General features: G+C 37.9%; 1 protein-coding gene across 1 annotated transcript in view; it reads right to left on the reverse strand.

Moving 5' to 3' along the window:
* Positions 1 to 574: 574 nt before the first annotated feature.
* The window catches only part of LOC140157482 (uncharacterized), a 35,079-nt gene continuing 9,517 nt past the window's right edge, over positions 575 to 26,136 (reverse strand). The window contains exons 5-15 of the mRNA XM_072180686.1: positions 23,016 to 23,136; positions 22,006 to 22,104; positions 20,554 to 20,711; positions 16,770 to 16,855; positions 7,622 to 7,810; positions 6,572 to 6,696; positions 5,202 to 5,238; positions 4,405 to 4,553; positions 3,567 to 3,708; positions 2,595 to 2,679; positions 575 to 906 (exon numbers count right to left, since the gene is read on the reverse strand). Coding sequence (XP_072036787.1) covers positions 705 to 906; positions 2,595 to 2,679; positions 3,567 to 3,708; positions 4,405 to 4,553; positions 5,202 to 5,238; positions 6,572 to 6,696; positions 7,622 to 7,810; positions 16,770 to 16,855; positions 20,554 to 20,711; positions 22,006 to 22,104; positions 23,016 to 23,136 — 1,393 coding nt within the window. The 3' untranslated portion in view covers positions 575 to 704. The remainder of the gene's footprint in view (positions 907 to 2,594; positions 2,680 to 3,566; positions 3,709 to 4,404; positions 4,554 to 5,201; positions 5,239 to 6,571; positions 6,697 to 7,621; positions 7,811 to 16,769; positions 16,856 to 20,553; positions 20,712 to 22,005; positions 22,105 to 23,015; positions 23,137 to 26,136) is intronic.

The following is a 26,136-nucleotide window of genomic DNA, read 5'->3' on the forward strand; positions in this document are numbered from 1 at the left end:
GTAAAAAAAATCTTTAAAAAAAAAAAAATTTGGAGAACCACTGGACCTACCGTATTGTCTGTAATAAACACTCCCCCTCTCATAAACGACCCCTCCAATTTTTCAATGAAAAATTTACAAAAATGCAAACATTTCCAAATTCCGACCATGCCATATCATTTGACTTTGAGTAAGCTTAAAACTTGCATCCGTCATGTCATTGACGATCGCTAAATTCAATTGCATGGACAAAACCTACGACTCAAACTTCCATCCATTTCATTGCCTAATTATTGTTTGATGATGCATTTGCAGGTGTAAAGTTGTTGCATTTACCACGAAAATATCAATTACCACGCTGCTCTATGGGCGCCGCCATTAATCCCATTAGGTACTTGTAAATTCCTCCTTTCTACAGGAGCACCATCGGGAAATTTAACCCGATTTTAAAGTTTTTTACTTTTTTCAATTCATTTTCAATAAAGGAAAAATGTAACGCCTCCGGCGCGTTTATTACAGATAATACGGTAGGTCCAGTGGTTCTCTAAAAGTAGCGAAAACTTTGAAAAATTTTTTTTTTTTTTTTTTTTACATTTAAACGGTTAGTGATTTTCCTAAACGGATAGTGCATTTTACGGTCAGTTAAATGTGAAACGTGTAAACGTAGACACCCTTAAAGCACACCGTACTGCAGTTTCAGTATTTGCTGAAATATTGCCAGAACACTACTCCAAATAATCATAATACACTTGTGGTTTCCTGAGATTACCTTCCGCGAATCGCTCCAAAATATTACCTATACGTAGAATAACATGGTCCTCCCACCATCGTCCCATGATTTGTAGGCCTACTGGTAGGCCTTGGCTGTCGTATCCTACTGGTACTACAAGACAAGGAATGCCAGTCAAATTGCCAATAGACACAAACCTGAAAAGATTTAAAATAAGATTTTTTTCAGATTAAAAAGAAAAAAGAAAAGAGGTTTGTTTCAGACAACCGTGCATATTGTTCTGAAGTTATCAAAGAAAAAATCTGCAAACAGAGGCCAAAAACACAAGGGGAAAAGAAGAAAAACTATAAAAAAAAAAGAATTTCCTGGTAGCCTCATTTATTTAAAAATGCTTTGCTGTTTTACCATTTCATCCGAGACAGACTTTTTTGGCCTAATTCAATTCCCACTAGGACTACACCCATTATTTTGCTAGTCAACTGGAAAGAAATATAGGCAGTGGCATAGCTACATGCAGGTGCTTTTTGTCAGGGGTGGCAACCAGGGTCAGGGACATGTCTCTAACATCTTGCACCAAGTAAGGTTCAAATAATATTATGTTATAACTATACATGTAGAGTATCCTGCACTCAGTGTTTTAGTGTTAGGGTTTATGGTTAGCATTGGGGTTTGGGTTTAGTATTACAGATTTTTTTAGGGTTTAGGGTGGTGTTTTTACATCTTGCACCAAGTAATTGCACCTGTCAATTGCAATCCCTGCCCCCGAGACCCAGACAATAGCGGGGACTTAGCCTGGGATGTTACAGCTCATTGTGTCCCCACACTGCCGGAACATAGCCAGGAGTTATATTATATGGGATGTAATGCAAGGGCCAGGGATCTACCCAGGATGTTATAAAAGAGTACTTTCAATTGTGCAGGGTCATAAGCAGGGAAAAACTGAGCTGTTGTATCCATTTACCAGGGGAATCCAGATTCTTTGAATATGATTTGAGTCTCAGAATTCAGAATGCATGTTTTGTAATCTTTCCGGTGGTTGCCCTGGGGTTAGGAGGCAGGGATTTGCCTGAGGATGTACAAGAAATTATTGCCCCGCCGGGACTTCCAAAATTATGTCCCTGCCTAAATCCCCACTAGCCCAGTGGCAGGGACTGCAACTGACAACCGAATCAGCATATCTAGGCATTTACAGCCAAAATCTGGAAGATAACACTGCATTATACAATGTAATTACATTCATCACCGTAGATAGCTGGTCGGGGCATATTTACAGGGCAGACAGGAGTAGCCGACAATCGTGGTGTTACCCTGATCAGAAACAACTCAAACAAGGTCTCTATCCTTTGTGTCACCTCCACACCTTTCCAGAGTAGCCACAGGGAAACCAGATTTGATTTGATATTTTTTTGTCCTGCTGAGATTTTGTCCCAGAAACCTCTAGCAACGAAAAAGCAAAGAACTTAACCAGTATCCCAATATGCATTAGGATTTCGAGGTAGAGTTAGGATTATACCTATTTGCAAAGTCCTTTCACATTCCCTAATTTGGCACAGTTTATGGCATGAACATGTAGTTGGGTTATGATTGGCTAATTAAACCACATCATCATCACATCAGCACCTCATTCGCCAATCAATCTACCTAGCATCATGTGATGAAGACGTGATGTTACGCAACCAGTCGGCCAATGCAATAGGTTTTTGCAAATCAGTGTAGAGTTTAATGCAATATTAAGGTTTGGGTTGGATGCAGAGGCCATATTATATTCAGAAAAATATTCATTTATGTGAGAAAGGAGATTAAATACTTAATTTACAGCTGCTTTATGGCCATGAGGTTCAGTATTTTTGCAGCCTTCTTGAATATAAACGTACACAAGACTTACCTCATTAGATCTAGAGTCAGGGAGGTTTGAGAGAAACCATATTTAAGGTGATTTTGATGAATTTCTGGTGCTGTTACCCCAGTTGCTGTGGGCAAAAACACAAGAGATTATAAACAATTTGAAGTACAGATGCACAAAATTGTCTTTGATGAAAAGCTGCTTGCTACCTTTAAATATTTTCACTATTCTTTTATACATTGTAGCTGGGAAAGTATTGAGATTTCTATGATAGGTTAATAGTTGCAACTTGCTAGCAAGTATTTTGGAGTACTGGTATACTATAGGATAAGCCACTCATTTGCATAAATGAAGTCAGCCGCCTATCTCTCCAACATATATGACCAGGGGCAGATGATGCTAGACTTGGATCAAGACTGAGTATCGTATAGCGTTATTGCATTACAAATGTAAACTTGAAAATGAACATCTGAACCTAAAAAAATATTTTAAAAAATTTAAAAAAAAAAATTAAAAAAAAACACTAATTAACTAAAATGATCGAGCCAAACAACTGTCAATCAACAAAATTATGACCAAGTCAGTTTCACTACTGAAGCAGTACGCAAGCATTGGGCTATTCTAATTGAAATCCACACTACCCCTGTGGAAGATTTTGGAAATATCTTCCACAGGGGAGTATGTTTCTCAAATGTAATTGGTTAGAGTTAATCATTTTGAAACCCATACTCCCCCCTGTATTATGGCTTTACCTGTTTCTTTCACAACTGGAGTGAGTATTTCAAATGGAAGTTACCCAATTATTATTCTATTTGTAACTTATACTCCCTCTGTGGAAGACTTTAGCTAAATCTTTCACAGGGGTAGTGTGGAATTAAAATGGAATAGCCCATTGCCGTCTGCACTTTGCAAATTTTTAGCTAAAAACTCCATAAAATGCCGGTAAAGTGACTTCACTTTTCATACAGGGATTGAATATGAGTGTTACAGCCATGGTAGTACATGTATGCTTACCTGGAGTTATAATAACATCCACCTTATCAAAGACATGATCTTGGAGATAACTTATACTCCGTGCACGTTGTTTGTTAGCTGTTACGTATGCATCGCATGTGAATTGAGTTGCAGTAGCTAGGAGTAGGGCATTTTCTGAACTCTGAATTATAAATAAACAAATTAAGATGAAGAAAACAACAACAAATATTAGGAAAAATAATTATGTTCTTACCCAATGCCCCAATAATTTAAGTCCAAAAGTACATCTCTCACCTAATGACCTCTACATTTTGCTCTCACCAAATGCCCCTTACTGTGAAAGTGTCAGTGCTACACCTATATTCATTCCATACTGAATTGCCCCTCTCCGGATTCTATATTCAACATATGCAATGATCACAATGCGACAATATAACGAAGTAATGCTAAAGCTTTCAAATACAGGTTGCATTAAGATGATTGGTTCCCATCAGTTTATGTTTATCTGAATAGATTTTTATTCCAAATGCAACATGGGATCATCAAGGAATCGCTTGAGATTTGACTAACAGATTTAGGCTAGACTGTAAAATCACTGCCGCAACATATCATCCCAACAGATTAATCCTAATCCTAAAATTCCCTAAACACTTTTCAGACTGATGATCCCTTGGGCTAATGGGCGTGTTCCCATTTTGGCAACTTCTGACAGTTCTGCCACCATGCACATCTTTACGCATTATATGGCCAATATGGTAACACCCTAGTGATTGGTAACTGTAAGTACCATAGACAGTACAGCCAGTGATGTGTGCATAGAGGTAGAGGATGGTCATGTAACTTGGTGCGCTAGGCTATTGGTTGATCAATTCCTTACCAATTCTCTAGTATGCTCAGCAAAGTCTTGCTTTAATCCTGTCCGGAATTCCCCAAGAATTGCTACTATATGTGCCACTCTAATCTCTTCTAGCTCGGCCATCTCAATGTCTACCAGCTCAGCTCCTTGTTCTTCTAAGAAATCAACAGCTATAGAAGTAATAAATGTAAATAATAAGGTAAATTAAAGCTGATTATTAGGCACCACATCCAATTTGGTCCTATAGAACTATCGGTGCCCGGTAAGGTACCAATGACTCTTAACATCACTCCATGAAGATGTAATAAATTGTATCAAGCATAATAATTAACAGTTGCATAGTGTTATTGTTTTCCATTTAAATAAAAACAAATCCACTGTACAAATGTTCAGGGTACGATAAAAAGTGTCATTGGTACCTCTTCGGGCACCGATAGCGCTATAGGACCAAAAAAGATGTTGTGCCTTAGCTTTCATCAGGTTAACAATTTAATATTTGAATGAATAAGAACATTAAAACAAAAAGTATCATTTTACTTAATATGCAGCTTATCCTTTTCATGACTTTTAGATTCTTTCCCCAATAAGGGTATTGTCTTGACCCTTTGTACAGATCCCCCATCCTGCTACCAAAAGAAAGTTCTCTGTGCAAACACATTTGCTCAAGTGCAGTTTTGTGCTGCTTGAGCTCCCATTGAGTGAGGGATTCCCCTGCCGAGCTGGGGAAAGCTGCACACTGGTATTTACGTATGGGCACATATGGAATGAATACAGTAATTGTCTAAGGTACATATTGTATTTGTTAAAAGCAAAATCACCTTTTCTGCAAATATCCACTACTTCTGAGCTAGCATCCTGTCAATAAGTTAAATGAACAAACAAACAAGAATCTGTAAACTGTGGTATGGCCAGATTCGGACTATTCCATTTAAAATCCACACTACCCCTGTGGGAGATTTAGGTAATATCTTCCACAGAGGGAGTGTGATTTTCAAATGGAATTAACATATTAGGCAGTTCTATTTGAATTTCACACTCCATCTCAGAAAGATATAACATGAATCTTCCACAGAGGGAGGATGAGTTTAAAATAGAGTTGGTTAATGTGCTAATTCCATTTGAAATTTATACTCCCCCTGTAAAAATATGTGTGGTGTTCTGGGTGTGGTGGGCATCGTAAATGACATTACACATATTTCTATGCCCCCATCCCATGACAGAACTAGGGCAACTAAAGGTATCCACAAGCATAGCTTGGGCGAGAATAACTACTCCCTATACCAGAAAAATACAGCACTAATATTTTTGGAGTTAAAAAATTATTATCCTGTTTTGCCACATGAAAAATAGCTAAATCTTTATCTTTTAGTTATAACTAGCAGTGAAAATAAAATATTTTAATATTTGGTTTATTTTTGGAAATAAGATTTTGTGTATGCTGTGACAACCAAGCCCAAAGACTTGTATAAAGACTAATATCAAATAAGGCATTATAATATTTAGGAAACGCATTTTATAATCTTTTTTACAATCAATTATCAAAACTTATCTACGGCTTTTAACTGGAATAGCCCAATTTTTGTGATTTGAAAAGAACCATCATTTTTACAGGATGTAATTTTCGCAAAATTTATACATTTTCTTTAAGGCCTAATAGGAAAAAGACAAATTTGTGAGCACAAAAACTTAGCAGATCTATTTAATTAATGAGTCATGACTGTACTCCAGAATACTCACATTTTCCAATTTTCTTGCTGTGACAACTCTCTAGTCCGAAGGTTCCCTACTCCGAAGGCTTCTTAGTCCAAAGGTTCGCTAGTCCAAACACGTAATTTACCATTCGCTAGTCCGAATTTTGAAAAAGGTTCGCTAGTCCGAATATCGGGTTCTCTAGTCCGAAGGCTCGCTAGTCCAAATAATAAATAAGGTTTTCTAGTCCGAATATAGAATAAGGCTTGCTAAACCTAACCCTAACCATAATTCTATATTTGGACTAGAGAACCTTCGGATCAGCAAACTTAATTTGATTTTCGGACTAGCTACCCTTTGGACTAGAGACCATTCAGACTAGAGAGAAGTCATGTTTTCTTGCACTTGAGTTTATCACAAGTATTTTTTTCCTGATTGTGTCCAATATTGCTTTTTAGGATTATAGTTTTATTTTCAAACCCAATATTGCATAAATTACCTCAAAGTAGGTTGTATAGATACCCATTTTGGTTCCTGTCAAACTTGTCTTCTCAAAATCTTCCAGTGTAATTGGTGGTTGCCATTTAGTACTGAGATCTTTTGGGTCGGGTCCAGCCAACATTCCTGAAAATCAATTTAAAACATAGAATTTGTTGGAAAGTAGGATACATAGGTCCCAAAGCAATAAAATTTTATCGTCAGTATCTATTTTAAAAATGTTTTGTAAACTTCCTTCCATGTACAAAATTTGTAAGTTTAACTTTGTCTGACTGAGGCCTCTCTCGTGTTATCGATGATGCTACAATAATGTGATGACACAATCAATTTTGTGGTGCCCTTTATTTATAGTCTCAAACCGGTGGCTCCTTCGTCACCTAAACAAAGCCATAAACCATTTGCAGTCTCATCATCATTCTCATGTCTAGTATCATCTTATAACCAGCAATATGGTCTTCAGAACCTACAGACTTCGCAAAAAGAAACACAGCCGTTATACGCCTATAGCTTCAGATCTATTAACTGTATTCACATAATGTTAAGATAGAAAATAAGAGTGGTTTATTTACGCGCATTTTGATACCCCATTTGTCCAATGTTGTTCAATATTAACAACACAGTAGTGCTTTTGGAGAAAAATCCCCCAATTTAAAAGTTGCAGTTTACAGCGATCAATGGTTATTACGCAAGCATTGTGGCACGTAAAACCTGCCATTAGCTTTGCGCTGACTTCAAATCAATATAAATGTCTGCAACTTTTAAATTCGGGTAGTTTGTTGTAAAAACACTGCTGTGTTGTTAATACGAAACTGGACGAATGGGGTATCAAAATGTGTGTAAATAAATCGTCCTTTTTTCTATGTTGAAATATTGTGAATACAAGTATTTATAACAGCTGTGTTACTTTTTGTGCAGTCTTTATGTACAAAATGTCCAAACTTACCATACATAATAGCAGCATCTCATTACGTTACCACATAGTGGTCCTATATGTGTAACAGTGAAAGCTAACGGTGCACATCCCGCACAGGAGAAGCGCCCTCAAACTTACCATACATAATAGCAGCATCTCTTACGTTACCACATAGTGGTCCTATATGTGTAACAGTGAAAGCTAACGGCGCACATCCCGCACAGGAGAAGCGCCCAAAAGTTCCTTTCAGTCCCACAAGACCACATAATGCCGCTGGTATACGTACTGAGCCTCCTCCGTCTGTACCTATGCTTACGGGACACAGACCTACAGGAAACAATGGAATAGAAATAGAAATTTATTCATTACTAATATACAAATATTGAATTTTTATGAGTATTGCGGTAATAATATTTTCATGAGGTGAAATTCCCATTCAACAAGGCTTTATTTTATTATATAACTCATACACGTAAATTCATTTTCTTCCACTTATAACAAGAATCAATCTTTGTACGAGTTATATAAATTAAATATTCCATAACAAGAAAAACAAAAACAAACAAAAAACAATGGAATAAAAATCTATAATTTATGAAATCAAATTCATTAAAACCAATTTATTCCTCACTGGCTTTTCTCGTACTTATTTTAAATTGAAATCTTAATACAGAGTAGACATTTATAAAATTTGCAATTTTTTCATAAAGACTCTCTTGGATGAAAGCAAGATTGGTAGGTTGGTCAAGGGTGTTTGCTCTACTCTTTGCATACCTGACTGTAATTGTACATGTACAAGTATAAATCTCTACTCCTGAACAGAAAAATCAAGAGTATATTTTGTTTTACAGTTACAGGACACATAATTTACTTAATTTACTAATTGCAGTTAAGCAAAATCCGGTCAGGTCCTGGATGCCTCACTCATCATTAATGCCTATACCATTTTTCACCCTGATGTGGCAGTGACATCAACACGTTGAGGCCGTTGTTTCACACGTGCATCTATGCGGCATCTTTAATTGGGATTCCCGGCAGGTAAAAACCACATGTGCCTGCTCACGGTCAAATTTTTTTTATTGCATGAGGCGAAGGGGCTTTGGTAGTAGGTTACAAAAGTCACATCAAAATTCCTCCGGAGCTTGTTGCCATAGCAACGGCAGATTTTATGATTTTAGTGGTTTTTGCTTATTTGGGGGTGAAAATAAGAGAAAATATACACTTTTCTGAATTGCTCTTGACTTAAAATTTGAGGTCAAATTAAAAAAGCAACCTTATTAGGGTTGGGCAAATAACCATACTTTTTTTGAAACGAGTGTTTTCTATGGCCAAATTTAGAGTAGAGTCCAAATCTGCTAACCGTTTTTACGTATGATGACGTTTGATACCACTAAAGTTCAAAAATTCAAAATGGCCGCCAAAATCACATTATTAAGCACTAAATCGCTTATTTTCATACTTTACCAACCTGTGACATGTCTTTTCATAGGTTATCAGGGTCAAGAAACACATTTGTATCACTTTTAACATCAATTTCTGTACATGAAGGGTGTTAAGTGGTAAATATTTTTAAAAAACACCCCCAAAACACCAAAAATTTTGTTTTTCCAACATTTCTACACCTTTAATATACCTTGTATGACTTTGTACTGTTCAATATTTAGCTGATTACATTACAAGTCAGCCCCAGAGATTTATCTGGTATTATTGTTCAAACAGCCAATATTATTTTTGGTCAAGATTGGGAAGAAATAAGTGAAAATGAGGAGTGGGATAGTGAGGATGATGAAACATCAGAAGACGATACAGCAAAGCGTCGGAAATCTGCTAAGGACTTAACTTATGTCTTTCCGAGTTGCAGAACTGTGAATCGATATGTAGAGGATGCTTCCTGCTGAACACTTTAAGAGTGATGATGATGTAATTCTGTAGGTCTTGAAGACACAACCAAAGCAGCATGGCATCAAAATAATGTATGATGTGAAAGCTGATCACATTACCATATCAGGTCCTAACATGTCTTGAAAGACCATGACAACAGGCTACAGAAAATATCAGTCACTCAGGAACTGTTGCATAATGATCTAAAACTGAAATGCCTTGCAACGCTGGCTGACTGTGACATTGACGACATAAACTGCTCAATAGACTTTTGGATGTCAGATCATACAGGCGATTGTTCCAAGCTCTTGCAAAGTCTCGGGTGACTAAAGAGAAAATCCTCAAATGCAGTGCACACAGTATACTAGGCGCGACTCACGTAGCTGACAAAGTCTTTAAGAACATTGAACAGAAAATCGGCGTTCAAAAACTGTTAAATGTGACAGCTGGTGAGAAGGTCTTCACATTACCAGGATCAAGTGTCCACACGCTGGCCCTCATTGCAATATCAACGCTATTTTCTCCTAGCCATGCTGCGCACTCCATATCCCTGTATGACAAATATACATCATGGATGGAGATGGAAGGCATAGAATATGCCGGTTTCAAGGGCTTCACCAGGTGGTGGCCGCATTGCATTCTCTAAATTCAGTCGTCAACCGTGTAATTGAATGGGATTATTTTGAAATTTTAAAACGCTTGAAATATCACAAACAAATAGACCTATGTTGATAAATAATATAAATACAAGCTAAAACCGTTGGGGTTCGATAATGAACCCCACAAAACTAACCGACTATATTGGAAAATGCCATACGGCCGGGCGGTTTCACGAGTTGCCGGCTCGATCATGTCATCCGCCGCCTGGGCTTCACTGGTAATAGATTCGGTAGAATTGCAGAGATCGCAAAGCAATATTTCCTGCAAAATAGAGCATTGGTCTGCCAATGAGTATGAAGATCATCGTATTCAGCCATTGAGCCACCGCAGGGCAGTTGGAGCAGCCACGCTCTTCCATCGTATGTTTTACAATGAGGCCCCTGAGTTATTATGCCAGCTGATGCCAGACATCCATGTCCATGACCCCAGGTTGCGACGGTCTGTCAGATCCCATGACCTAGCAGTGGAAGATAAATCCTTGTCAGCCATGAAAGATCATTTCTACCATCTACAGCCCAATTATGGAATTCTCTAACTGCCCAAATTCCAGCCATTAGATCGAGGACCAGCTTCAGCAGGGAGGTTAAACGGTTTCTGGGTGCTTCCTCGTCAGCAGCTTCTACATGATTTTTTTTGTCTCTGCTGTTAATGCCCAGTTATGCTATGTCTTAAAGGGGGAAAAGCTAGCTAAAAAGCTAGTTTTGGCAGTGTCAACGTATTATTCAGAATGACTGGTTCTTGTGTTGCGCTAAAATCTACTCAAAATTGGGAGATGCTTTCATTTTCCCTCTCATGGATCTCTTAGGAATAGATGACAGAGGCAGCAATGTTGATAGAAGTGAGCATACCTGGTAGTGCGCAAGTTCTTTGAACGAAAGCTACCTGAGCTTAAGCAAGTCAGAGATGAGTCTATGGATAGTGATGATGGCAAGAGTAGACTGTATGGTGCGGTGCTCGTTAGAGGGACAGTTATATGAAATGGCATTCTTCTGCAGTGGTGAGGGTATGGATGAAGAGATGCTAAGAGATTGATGAAGACAAGATGGAATTTCCACCTCTTACAAATCTAGGGCGTGAATCAGAATTCGCCAAACTGGATGTACGTATTGTTGCAAGTGGCGGATCTACATCAGTCCAAACCCATTCACGTAAAAACATCGTAACGACAAATCGGTTACTTTCTGATCGGTCTTTTACGACACTTAGCAATGCTAAAAAACGCAACCAATGAAAATGGGCAAGGACCTCTGACAATGTATCTGATGTAAAGGAGATAGAGTCAAACTACCTTCATATAGTCAAAATGACAAAAAGACTGGCTCTCATGAAAAAAGCAGAACTGAAGAAAAGGAACTGACCAGAACAATGAAACTCCATGATGAATGCAAGGCCCACCAGGCCCTGTGACACCAAGCAATGTAGGAATACTTGAGGACCTAACAGAAAAGGAACTACTCAGTGAAATAGGTTATCTAACTTATCTGAGGGTAACAGTTGCCCCTGATATTCGTCAGAGGCGAAGAAAAAAAAACATGATGGAAAATTCAGAATGGTGAAGTTTTCATGCGATGAACTGAGGCAGCCTATACACAATGCTGTGGAACCAGAATTTAACTTGGATACTGATAGTGATATTGATGTTTTATTAAGGAATGTGCTAAAACCATGAGTTTGGCATGGATTAACAGCCAAATAAGGTGTCCACTTTAAAGTAAACTACCATAGTGACACTAGAAAGAACACTGTTACATCACCTTGCTCTGCTGAAAAGACGATTTTGGGACAATTTGTGCTGAAAATTGGATCAAATTTAATACAAACTTCACATAACTTGTTACATGTACATCTATTCACTTTTTAAGCTTAATATTTGGGTTTCTTGACACCAAAAACCTATAACAAGACATATTGGATGCCATATAAGTGTAAAATTTACAATTTATTGGCAAAATTGCGTAATTTTGGCGGCCATTTTGAATTTTTGAACTTTAGTGGTATCAAACATCATTGGAGGTCAAAAATTTTACCAGATTTGTATTCTACGCAAAATTTCGCCATAGAAACAATATGTTTTATATTAATATTGATAAAAAAGTTGATGTATGCCCAACCCTAACCTTATCACCATAAAGTACCATCTTTGCACTTTTCACAGGTGTAAAAAATATTTCAATAATATTTCCCCATGTGCAATTTTAGGGATGGGCAACATTGACATTTTAGCACTTTTGAAAAAATGACATTTTTACCCTATCTTTGAAGTCAAAAAACTAATTTTGCTTGAGCACCCAGAATTATTTCCTCTTTGGTGGTATTTAAGCAGACATTGCCCCTTCCAAATCTGGTAAAAGAACTCTGGGGCTATTTGTCCTGTAAAGCCAGTGTTGCCAGAAAGTTTGCCAACTTTCAAAAAAATGCATTTTTCGAAATAATGCATTTTCTACATATTTTCTCATATAACTTTTTATACGACCAACTTAATTGAAATATTGACCCATTGCGTACAAGATTTGACACCCAACTGCATCCGGAAGCAACACTTAAAGGCTGCAGAAGAGTCGTATTCTGCAAAAACCGGTATTGCCAGAAAAGCTGACTTTTTAAATCTATATTTCCAATAAGTGCATTTTACATAATTAAATTTATTTAATTATTTTAACTGTTACCGTTAGCTTTATCTGTACATATGCTAGCACGATCTCATACAGGTTTTGAAACTTGGTCTTGGTGTTGCCAGATAGTATGAAAAACTGCTGTCACCCAAAAAACCCTTAATTTTCTTTTCAATCTGTCACCCAAATACCCTTATATATCCATTTGAACAGCTAGCAACCAGTCACCTATCACTGATTTTGTTACTTCTTTTGAAATAACAAAGCCATCAAAACCATTTGAAGTCATTTAGAACTAGGTTTTTACATTTAATTTGACTTTTTCTTTTGTATTTTTAGTTCGGTGAAAAGTATGGAGAGTGCAGAGGTGTAGCCTAGTCAACTTCCGTAGCATAGCTGTATAGTCTAGTCAAAGTTCCTATATACATGTAGCATTTCCCTAGTTAACTTTCCTAATATAGCTATAGCCTAGTTAACCTTTTCAACATAGCTGTAGCCTATTAAACTTTTGTAACGTAACTGTAGCCGAGTCCACTTTCCTAACATATTAGTACTAGTAGTACTTACAATCGTTTTGCAAGGATGGATTATGCATTACTAATAAAGCCATGACCATGCATGTTACCAAGAAGCTGGTTGATGAAGACACATTAATCATGTGACTAATCAATGTCATAAGAAGTATACCATGAAATCCATTCTAAAAATAATATCAAAACGGAATCCTAAGACTCAAGACCAAAAAGCATCTCAGTAGAACAACATAGATGTTACAAAAGTTACAGTTATCCGACATCCGCCTAGAACAGTTTAATTGTCTCTAGATATTGCTAGAATGGATTTTAAGCTATTATTTCTGATAACATTGATTAGTCACATAAAATAAATGTGTCTCAATAAACTAGCCTTGGCCTCTTGGTAACATAGTCATTATGTATTTCACCGACTCTCGCTTTCTTTTACCATTGCTGGTACTTGTACCATTGCTGGTACTTAGTGTTATCACCAGTTACCCAAAAAAAAACCCCGGTATTTGGACATAGACCCTATAAACTCATATCTAGGGTCTATGGTGTGGACACATGCATTTTACGAAAGTAGAGTTCTGAAAGACTCCTGATTTTTATAATTTCAGCTGTGAAAGACTCTAAATTGGTCATTCCTTACATTATCTAGGTTATTCCAGACGATTTTCAACCAGAGAGTTAAGAAAGACCCTTGATTCTAACCGCTTGCAGGTCCGAAGGCCCCCTTTACCGGTTCGCCGTCAGCTCCCAAAGACCCACCATCTCCAAATTCCAGTGGAGCATACCGACCCCGGGAGGGGGCACTTTATCTCATCAAGCGAAACATTGTGGGAAATGGGATTGCTTTATTAGCCAGAATCCATCCTTGCAAACAGATTTTAGGTACTAGCACTCAGAAGTTAGGAAAATTGACTCTGCTACATACCAGCTATGTTACGAAAGTTGAATAGGCTACAGCTATGTTGAGAAAAGTTAACTGGGCTATAGCTATATTAACTATATGCTACAGCTATAAATAGGAACGTTGACTAGACTACAACTACTAAAGTTCACTATGCTACAGCTTTGTACTCTCAAAATAAGTAATCATGGCATCACACTGCTTATTCCATTTGGCTCACGGATCGGAAATATGAATTCTATTTGTATTTAATTATTACTAGGACATTAAATGGAAATATCCTAATTTGGCGGCCATTTTGGATTCCATCTTGAATTGCAGAGATTCAAATGAAACAAATTGTGTGCATATTTTATTTTATTTTATTTATTTTTTTTATAACATTCGGCCGAAGCCAGGCTAATCCCAATAGTGCTCAGAGGCTACTAAATTTAAGGGACGCCATCCGGATATGACGGGACAGGGATATGGGAAGAGGTCCGATTTTAGATGCAGGAGGAAAACCGGAGCACCCGGAGAAAAACCTGCGAGGACGAGCATGGATCGGCAACCAAACTCACATGTGGCGCCGCTGGGAATTGAACCCGGGCCACAGTGGTGAGAAGCGAGTGAGAAGACCACTACACTAACCCGCCTCATTTCTTTTAGTTATAAAAATTAACTCCATTGAAAACAATTTATTATTATATCACTTTCATGTTGCTCTAGTGTATTTCAATGGAAATATGCTATTCTGGCGGCCATTTTGGATGCCATTTTGAATTTTGGACGCCGAATGAAACAAAATGGGCACATATTTATTTCCGTTGATTAGAAACATCAATTGCATCGATATTTTTTCATCATTAGATCATTTGCATGTTGCTATAGTGTATTTTAATGGGAACCCCTATTTGGCGGCCATTTTGGACGCCATCTTTAATTGCACTTGATCTGATCTTCTTACCCAAACTTTTTTGAAGGTCTTTGCATATATAGCATAAAAATGCAAGGTAAAGAGTCATGTACACAAACTCCCCCCTGGAGCCTGTAGTAAATGCGCTTATTGGAAATATAGATTTAAAAAGTCAGCTTTTCTGGCAATACCGGTTTTTGCAGAACACGACTCTTCTGCAGCCTTTCAGTGTTGCTTCCGGGAAGCAGTCGTGTGTCAAATCTTGTACGCAAAGGGTCAATATTTCAATTAAGTTGGCCGTATAAAAAGTTATATGAGTAAATATGTAGAAAATGCATTATTTCGAAAATGCATTTTTGAAAATTGGCAAACTTTCTGGCAACACTGGCTTTACAGGACAAATAGCCCCAAAGTTTTTTTACCAGATTTGGAAGGGGCAATGTCTGCTCAAGTACCACCAAAGAGAAAATAATTCTGAGTGCTCAAGCAAAATTAGTTTTTTGACTTCAAAGATAGGGTAAAAATGTAATTTTTTCAAAAGTGCTTAATTGTCAATGTTGCCCATCCCTAAAATTGCACATGGGGAAATATAATTGAAATATTTTTTGCCTCTGGGAAAAGTGCAAAGATGGTACTTGATGGTGATAAGGTTGCTTTTTTGATGTGACCTCAAATTTTAAGTCAAGAGCAATTCAGAAAAGTGTATATTTTCTCTTATTTTCACCCCAAAATAAGCAAAAACCGCTAAAATCATAAAATCTGCCGTTGCTATGCCAACAAGCTCCGGAGGAATTTTGATGTGACTTTTGTAACCTACTACCAAAGCCCTTTCGCCTCATGCAATAAAAATTTTTTGACCGTGAGCAGACACATGTGGTTTTTACCTGGAATCCCAATTAAGTGTGTTGGGGTGTGTGTGCGCAAACTCCAGCGATTTGAAGCTGCACCCAATGAAATGCGCACCGACATCACTGCCACATCAGGGTGCATGGAAAATGGTATGCATACCTGCTGCTAATGCTGATGTTGACCCACTAGAACTCACTCCTGTATAATGGTTCACATTATATGGATTATTTGCTGTCCTATGATGCCTAACAAAGGCATATACCTTGTCTACCTATCTACATACCTGCTGCTACTGCTGATGCTGACCCGCTAGAACTCCCTCCTGTATAATGGTTCACATTATATGGATTCTGTGGTGTCCTATGATGCCTATATACCTTGTCTACCTATCTACATACCTGCTGCTACTGCTGATGCTGGACCACTAGATCTCCCTCCTGTATAATGGTTCACATTATATGGCTTTTGTGCTGCCTTATGATGCCTAACAAAGGCATATACATACCTACCTGCTGTTCTGCTGACGCTGACCCACTGGAACTCCCTCCTGTATAATGGTTCACATTATATGGATTCTGTGGTGTATTATGATGCCTATATACCTTGTCTACCTATCTACATACCTGCTGCTACTGCTGATGCTGGACCACTAGAACTCCCTCCTGTATAATGGTTCACATTATATGGCTTTTGTACTGCCTTATGATGCCTAACAAAGGCATATACATACCTACCTGCTGTTCTGCTGACGCTGACCCACTGGAACTCCCTCCTGTATAATGGTTCACATTATATGGATTCCATGGTGTCCTATGATGCCTATATACCTTGTTTACCTATCTACATACCTGCTGCTACTGCTCATGCTGACCCGCTGGAACTCACTCCTGTATAATGGTTCACATTATGGATTCCGTGGTGTCCTATGATGCCTATATACCTTGTCTACCTATCTACATACCTGCTGCTACTGCTGATGCTGACCCGCTAGAACTCCCTCCTGTGTAATGGTTCACATTATATGGATTCCGTGGTGTCTTATGATGCCTAACACAAAGAAAATAAATAGGAAGGGAAGACATGTAGACAAATTAAAAGAGCAGGATTCAATACTCTTAGAACTAAAAAAAAAAAAAAAAAAAAAAAAATTATTTTCTTTATGCCGTAAACAGCCTCAAAGCGCTTTACATTTATTCCGCCATCATTAGAATATGTCGGAACCACGTTTGCAGCCTATAAGTGGCGCAGGGTTCATCAGTACAACAACTGTGACTAACCCTAACAGCTTCCCATTGCACATGGGTGGGGTGAGGCAAGTGAGGCAAAGAGCCTTGCCCAAGGGCGCAACACGGTGGTGGGATGGGGAATCCACGCACGTCGAGCAAGCTCTCGGATTATGAGTCCAAGGCCGTAACCACTGAGCCACCGTGCCCTCCGCAAACTAGAACTATAGGCAATCTGAAAAGACATTAGAAAAATACACTGAGTGGACTCAACTTACTGTTTGTCCAATGCACTCACCCGATCTTAGCACTTGTGCATTGATCTGCATAATTTCTCTCTCCACAAGCAATACGCAGCTACTAAACCTATTCGCATATTGCACGGTTCCACCATATGCGGGGGGGAGAGCCTTGAACTGGCAATATACATGAAATGAAGTATTACGTAACTTTACGCAATGTCATACATGTATGACTGGTTCAATTCCCATTCATGCATGCTGCCAGATCGAGGCTCTGGGTGAATAAAATTCAAAATGCTGATGTGACCTGTGTTGAAGGGCCTTTAGGACAGAAAAATTACAGGCCCTTGGCAATTGTGACATGATCTGGTCCATGGAAGCCAAATTAAGGAGGCATTTGGAAGAACTTGGTTATTATAATTAGCACCTTATACAAATATTAGGCTATCATATACTGGAATCATCATAAGTCTAGTATACTTGGTTATGAAGTCTATTTTCTTATGCATTCTATTGTTTAAAACTGCATATTTTTGCCTTAATCTCAATGTCAAATGTACCGCCTTTGGCCTCCATGGATCAGATTGTGTCACAATTGTTTAGAGTTTTAAGAGTGATTTTAATGTTATAGGTTCACACACATTTTAACACTTTTGCGAGTCTTCAGATTCCCAAATCAACAACAGATAAAGCTTGGGCTAATCCATTCAATATCTAACCCCATCGAGGAAGACTTCAAAATTCCAACCAGAACAGTTTCAAATATTCCAGATCCAATTATTTTCTTCCATAAAAAGTAGAACAGGTGTGCAAGATATGAAATTCTGAACAAAATTTTCAAATCTTAGGCCGGCCAAATTGTGTAAAATTGTGGATTTTATAACATGCAAATTTTTTCAACATATTAAATATGCTGTGCAATATGAATTGAAATGGAAGGTTAGTGTAATCTTCCACCGAGGGTGTGTGGATTTTAAATGGAATAGCCCAAATAATTGATGTTGAAGACAGATTGCGTCCATCCTAAGTTATACAGTTTGACATGCCCTGCTGGCCTGCAGGGTAGGGTATCAGCGGATCGCAGGGTGATTTTCACTGGGTTTTGGCCCCAAGAGCCTGCTTCATTATTTCCCACACTGCTGTTAAACCACTAATATTAAAGAGCTTGATGATACCTTCCTTGTTATACAGATCAGTTACCAATTATGCATGATTCTTTTGACACTGAATTTCCCAAATTAAGAAATTGAAGGGGTAAGTGCAAGCTGCAATCCTGGAAAAAGAGATGACACACTTTGCCTGTCTTTTGGTATATCTCTGCCCTCACTCCTCCAATTCAATGTTGGACCAAATTTGTTATCAACAGGTCTGTGAGACCCTACAATATTGAAAAATGGGGAGTTGGGAAGGGTGAGACATGGGGGGTCTGTACTTCACATAAGGCATGTTCAGACCTGAATTATTACTCGAGTTAAATTTTTTACAACCCGTGATAAGCTACGACAAATATTTTCGTTAACTCGACTGATTGTCCATACGTAGCTTACCCCGACCTTTAGCACGACTCGCTGACGTGAATTTACCACAACCATTTTGTACCATCAGGGATAATTTCCGGAAGTTGCGTGCAGGTTCTAAAAGTAAATATGCAGTCCGATTGTAACCCAATTTCATTTGAGTAAAATCTGGGGGCACTCAACTTTGGAAGTGACGGTATGTGCCTGTCAATAGGCCCCTCTTTTGACTATACCAGATGACCCCTTTTTTTTAGTTGCGGCTACCCAATGACCCCCTTTTTTTGGTTGCGGCTACCCAATGACCCCCTTTTTTATAGGTTTTCTAGAAGAGCATCATCAAAATGCAACAAAATAATGCCGAAAATTTCAAATTTTCCTCAATTTTTTCAAAATTATGCCGAAACTTTCAAAATGTTCTACCCGATGACCCTTTTTTTGAAATCTTATACTCAATGACCCCTTTTTTCAAAATATTATACCCAATGACCCCGTTTTTTATTTTGTTTGAACCCAATGACCCCCTATTTTAAAATAACGCTTTGTTACGATAGGCCCCTACTTAGCGACACCGGTAGGCACATACCGTCACTTCTAAAGTTGAGTGCCTCCCCCCCCGGGTAAAAATTGCAACGGAAAATGGATGTAAAATTGAAGCTCTTTTGAAAACGTGAGGCAAAACATTCTAAAAGAATTGTATTTAACAGTTGACAAAATATTTTGTCAAAATTGTTTGCCCAAATATAACGCTTTAAATACGTATTCATGATCTTTTTGCTATTAAAAAGTTTTTGTATAAACGTTTTAAGAACATTTTTGTGTTTGCTGGGTATACTGTCCTACACTCATATCAGCGAAGAAAAAACACATTTTATGCCTTGCTTCATCTAGTAGTTTTAGAGCAAGAACTGATTGAACGCCGATTTGTAATAAGGTCAAATCTGACAAAAAGGTCCTGTTTACCTCGACTGTTACCTCTAGTGCAATCCACACGTGCATCTACCTCGACTGCGCCGGTCGGGATAAGGATTTACCTCTGACTTTTTTCAGAGGTAAATCAGTCGGGTCGGGATAAGCTGCCCCGACTCCTGTCCAGACGGGCACAAACTCGACCTTTATCACGAGCTTACCCCGACTGGGCACTTTACTCGAGGTAAATACCCCTTTACTCGAGTTAAATACCCTGCGTCTGAACACGGCTATTTAGTGCATGCATGTTTCACTTGCCTTTCCAATTTTGGTAGCACACATCCGGGGGCACTCACATGTTAAGGTGGTACGGTATGTGTGCGGGCGCTCAAGGGTCCCTTTTCAGGCTCTCCGGCAGTTCCTTAAGCCCCACATTTGGATCTGCTCCAGTTCTTTGAGCCTCAAACTCTAATAATTGTAGCTCTTTAAGCTCAAATTTGGAAATAATTTAGAAATTTTTAGCTCAACAGCCTATAATTTGGCCCTAATTTCAGTTCTTCAAGCCCCTATTTTGCCCGAAAATCAGTTCTTAGTTCCCAAAGTTTGGCGCACCGGGCCGCACACCCCTACCAAAATTTAAGTTGAGTGCCCCCCCCCCCCGGGCACACATATTTCAATTGTTTAGTGCAAGTGTGATTCCAGGATTGTAGAAGGCTTATCTGCAATATAGCTGCCCTATAGATATTGACAATTTCTGCATTTTGTATTGTACCCATCTACATATGACAACTGGCAGCTATTACAGATGGTCCCTTCTTGTACTAACCCTTCAAAATATTTAAACAAAGGAAACTTACCTACTGACATTATTACCAGTTGTGCCCATCCCTAGTTCATGCATATTGCTTATCCCTATGATTACAGCTCCAGCCTCTCTCAGCTTGGTGACTATAGTCGCATCTTCCATGCACTTTTTTGACCGGAAGCAAGTGCCAACTCGAAAAATATATGGTTCCTGGAAGATAGAAACCACATATTCATTCATCTTTATTTCATCATAGCATGTGGAATATGGACAACACCTACCAATAAATATTTTTATGTGGGGAACCACGATTAGTCGAGGCTCCCCACACATATGCAATGATATAGACTGTTTTCACCCCTGTCCAATACCTCTCTCTATATTTCCTTTTTAAACCTTTACTAACCACACAATTTTGCCCTTGGTTGATATTTAAATCTTGCGTATGTGAAGGTTGGTTGGTTAACATTTCAATATCCCGCTCCATGATAACACCATTTTTTCCTGGTCTTTTGGTGAAAAACAACTCATCATCAAAGTATGACTGTTGTGTAGGCCTATCTATATGAATAGGATTAGTGATGACAGGGGAGTGTATGTTAATGGGGTGGGTTAGCTTTTTTTTTATGAAGTGTGATCATACAGTATATGATAGGCCTACAATACATATCTTTTGTGAGTGTTTTTCTCAGCTTATCAAATCCCAGGAGCAAATTAGATAAGAAAAACGTTTGAAACTTGAACTTTGAGCTTTAAAAACTCTAAAAAATTATGAATTTTTTGACATAATTGCATAATCTTGACTTTTAAGTTAATCTTGACTTAATTAAAAAATACTTACACAGCTGAGTTCCTCCTTGACACATTCTGGTACAGTGCTGTACGGTGCAAAAACTGATTGAGGCGCCAATGGCTCCTAACTTTATAAATTTAGGCGCCCAAATTTTGAAAAATCTGAGGTGCCAACGTAAACTGAACAGCCACGTGTGTTGAATGTTCATAGCTGCTGTACTCTGATCTACATATTCCCATTGAACGCTACAAAGCCTATACATACTTCATACGCATCATGTACAGTGTAGGCCTATATGTTTTCCAGGAAGTCCCCATTGAGACATGATGATAAATGCATATTCATAGCATACATTCGTACTCTTGAATGCTACATCACATACATGTTTTGTTTTTGGCGATTAAAAGCTTCAGCAGTTGGTCGCCATTGGCGCCAGGGATTAAATATTTAGTCGCCATCAGCAAAAATCTAGTCGCCAAAGCGCCTAAAATGGTCGCACCGTACAGCACTGTTCTGGTACCTCATCCAGTACAGACAGGGATTTGAAAGTCCACTTTGTCCCAATACCATGAAATTAAGAACTCCAAAATTTCATTTTATTATGGGATTGGGAATGTCATCTTTAAGGGCCTATAACTCAAAAACATGTCTGGTGACTTGTTCCCGGTTTTGTTGGAGCTAGTCACATATCTTTTAAACTCAAATACTTACACAGCTAAGTTCCTCCTTGACACACACTGGTACACCATCTAGTACAGACAGAGGCTGGGCACGTCTTGATTCAAACCGTTTAGTAGACTCAGTTGCCATCTAAAACAGAGAAGCAAAGTGATGTTCTAAACTTAAGGCGGTACTAAAAGTTTTATCATTAAAGTAATCTAATGCCCACTTGGGTGATTTATGTTCTAAATTTAGGTAAAACCACATATAAGGTATTGGGTGCTTGTTTGGACTTTGCAGTTCTCAAAATACTGGGCTCCACCTACATCGGAGTCATTCACCGGGACCTGTGAGCCAATGCCGCGCCTTGGTACAGCCAATATCATCTATGGTTTATGCAGTTTCAAGAGATATATTGTATTAAACCAGGGATCCTCAACTGCTTTTTTCCATTCAAAATAAATTTACTTTTGTGAGGTCATCCCTGTTGTTTCAAATGAACAAAACAGTCACAAACATCAAAGCCACTATTCTGCATTCTTAGTTCGCGCATGTATATTACGCGAATGCATTAAAGCGGGATATTTGAAGATCAACAAGCATGCCACCATTGCATGACATCATGCACACTGTCTGATAATGGATACCTGAAATTTGAAAAGCAATCAAATTGATTCTTGAATTTAGAACGTATTTTACAAGTCACCCCAATTTATTTTCTACCCCTTAAGATTTTCTAGGAACTGTAACTGCCCACATATGTTTCTGACTTTTTCTATGCCCTGCACACCATATAAAAATCTTACACAATATTTGATGTGATCAAGATAAATGAGTCTGATGTCAATAAAACTTCAATTCAATTCTCAATTTCAATACATGGGCCATTTTCAGAGCTTTACTTTGCAGTTATGGTTTCAGAAATATGGCCATTTAAGTGTTGCTCAGAACAATTGAATACTTTTATTGGCTATACCTCAAAATAATATTCCTGACATAAGACTCGTTTTGCTTGATCACATCACATATGTTCTAATTTAATGTAAAGAAAAGAACTTTACCCTTCTAATCTCTTTTTCATCCCATTGCACTATTGCCCTCAGCTGTGGATCTTGTTCTTCTGTGTCACGTAAAGCTTCAATGACCTTCTCTGCAACATCACTTGGGGTTAACTCAAGATTCCTGGACATGAGAAATAAAAAATTTAAAAAATCAATATTACTAGAAAACAAAATTAAACTTCTACGCCATACTCAAATTTGGTGCACTCACCGGAGCGCTTTCACTGAGTCAATATTACTGTTCAAATGTAAATAATTGAATACCTGAGTGGAAGAAGGGCCCAACTCCATTTTTTTACAAAAATGAGTTAGACCCAGCATTTTATTGCCAGCAGACTGTTCTTCCTTGTGTGTGAAAGATGAGCCAAAATCCACTCTCTAAATAGTCTTCCACATACACTTAATCATGGTTTTCATGGAAGAAAGGCCCAACTCCATGGAGTTGGGCCTTTCTTCCACAAATATAGGGTTAAAGAGGAATTTTGTTCATCCATGAAATCTGCTTTTCACTACAATAAACTTTCTTGCTAACATATTACATGAGTTCTACTTGTGCATAATGGTGATTACCTTCTTTCTGTAGCTATTTATAACACAGAACTGGCACTTCCAGTATATTAGTGGAAGAAGGGCCCAACTCCAGCTCGTATTAAGACCTGTACCGTTGTCATGGAAACATCATATATGATTTTGAATGTATGTAATATTGTATGTTCATGTATTAAAGGTCCCCTGAAGACGAAAACATTCTGTCTATAAAACTTTTCCAAATATTAAGTTTTTTCTTAATATCTCAAAAACAGTTTTGATGGAGTTGGGCCCTTCTTCCACTCAGGTATTCAATTGTACACGAAACAATTTCGAAGTTTTGTTGTTTGGCACATTATAAAATTCATGATGTCAATGTCCATCGACATTCACATCCAAGAAAATGTCCAAAAAGGGTAGGATTAATTTTTACCATATGGCGTAATCAATACCTTCCAAGGGGGTATATACTATTTATGTTTTATGCCATTAGGGGTGTAATTTGCTGCAAATGTAAACGCCACTTAGGGTGTGATTTTGAGGTGTGAACGTCAACCCTAAATGCTCTGAATGCTACAGGCTGGGTGCTTCTCCCTTCAGTATTCTGGGGGAGAGGCAACAAATAGGGCACCTCCAACCAACTGAACCTCAGGAAATTATAGTTTTATCAGGCACATGTGGTCAAAAAGTGACCACCATAAATTTGGTCAAAAAACACCATGGAATCATGGACAAGGTTTTTGGGCTATTCATATAACGCTGATCCAATGATCCCACAGGTATATTCAGAGGGAGCAGCCATGTGGACCTGTTCAAGGTTGCCACTAGACTATTATGTACAGGATGTACAGGAACAATAGGATTTCAATGTCCAGGAACTATAGGATGTCAATAGTTTCCTTTCTGATCCCATTATCAATCACCGACTCAGTATAGTGGGGATTTCCCAAGTCAGTCATATAGTTTAAGCAATGTGGAAATTATCGAGAATTCATTTTTCAGATGATCAGTGAATGATTGGTTGACTTTTTGTTCTGTGACAAAAGTGACAGTTGTCATGTTTCACTTTGAAAAATGTCTAAGGGCTTTTAGACCCTCAGAAATTTTTTTATGTCATCAGTTTGTTACTTAAATTTGTCATCAATTCCTACACAATTACATGTAAGCATATACAGTATCTTTGCAAAAAGTTCATGTCAAAATTGAGAAAGCAAATCTATTTTATAAATAGAATATCTGCGATCAAAGGTACTAGGTTATCCATATATGTTGATGTTTCCCCTTTAAATAATCAATTTTAAGCCAATTTTATCAAGGGTAGAAATGAATAGGTGCCAGAGACTTAATTTTTATACAGGTCCTCTTTGAATATAATCAGGATGGATTGGGATGCAAAGACAGTCATTTAAGGTTGGTCTGAACCCTGGAATTATGGAAACTTTTGGGCCTCATAACTGCTAAATTATTACTAAATATTAGTCTAAAGAATATAAAAGTATACATTTTTAGAATGGAAATGACTTGATAAATTCATCTGTGAGGTCCAATTTGGGCCAAAATGCTCATTTTGGAGAAAATCCCAAAAACAGGTTTTTGGCCCAAATTTTTTTAATAACGTAACAAAAAAAATTGTTTGGCCAAAAAGATTTTTTATTAATTTTTAAAAACTAGCTATAGATAAAAATATCTAGGAGCCGTTTTTTTTTTTTTTTTTTACCAACTTCACCAAAAATGTTTGAAATTTGGGGCGAAAATCAGGCTTTTTAACGATTGTTTTTGAAAATTTTGCATTTTTTGACCATTTTTGGTGCAAATTTCTCAAAGTTGGTCAAAATTCAAAAAAATAAAAAACAGCTCCTAGATATTTTTATCTAGTTTTTAAAAGTTAATAAAACAAATTTTTTGGCCAAACAATTTTTTTGTTAAATTGGACCCCACAGATGAATTCATCAAGTCATTTCCATTCTAAAAATGTATACTTTTATATTCTTTAGACCAATAATTTAGCAGTTATGAAGCCCGAAAGTTTCCATAATTCCAGGGTTAAGACCACCCTTAATGCATTACACCCTACTCTTTATGAAACAGACTGCAATATACTCTCTATACACATGACTGAAGGCTTAAGTTGAATTTATACTACATCGCTGAGCGATAGCAATTGCTTTATACCCAATGAGATTAATCACTTCCGCATTGGTCAAATACCAATTGCTCGTACCTCAGCGATGGAGTATAAATTGAGCTTTAATGTTCCTGACAGACGGAGTACTCTCACAATTCATTTACCCCATTCTTATTTTTTATATCAAGCATATCTAGGCATTAACAGCCCAAATCTAGGAGATAACGCTGACAAAACTTCGTCCAGGCACGAGTGACCTTGTTGAAGGGGGTCGCTATAATAGATAGCTGGTTGGGGCATTTTTACAGGACAGGCAAGTGTAGCCAACAATTACCCTGATTGGAACCAACTGTAAGAAGGTTTTTCTGTCTAGCTTTTTCCAGATGAGCCACACGGAGAGTGGATTAGCTTTTTATTTTTATATTTTTTTATTTATTCATTTCTTTTTTGGGGCCTGCCGAGGTTTGA

Source organism: Amphiura filiformis, chromosome 7, assembly GCF_039555335.1.
Source record: "Amphiura filiformis chromosome 7, Afil_fr2py, whole genome shotgun sequence".
Taxonomy (NCBI): domain Eukaryota; kingdom Metazoa; phylum Echinodermata; class Ophiuroidea; order Amphilepidida; family Amphiuridae; genus Amphiura; species Amphiura filiformis.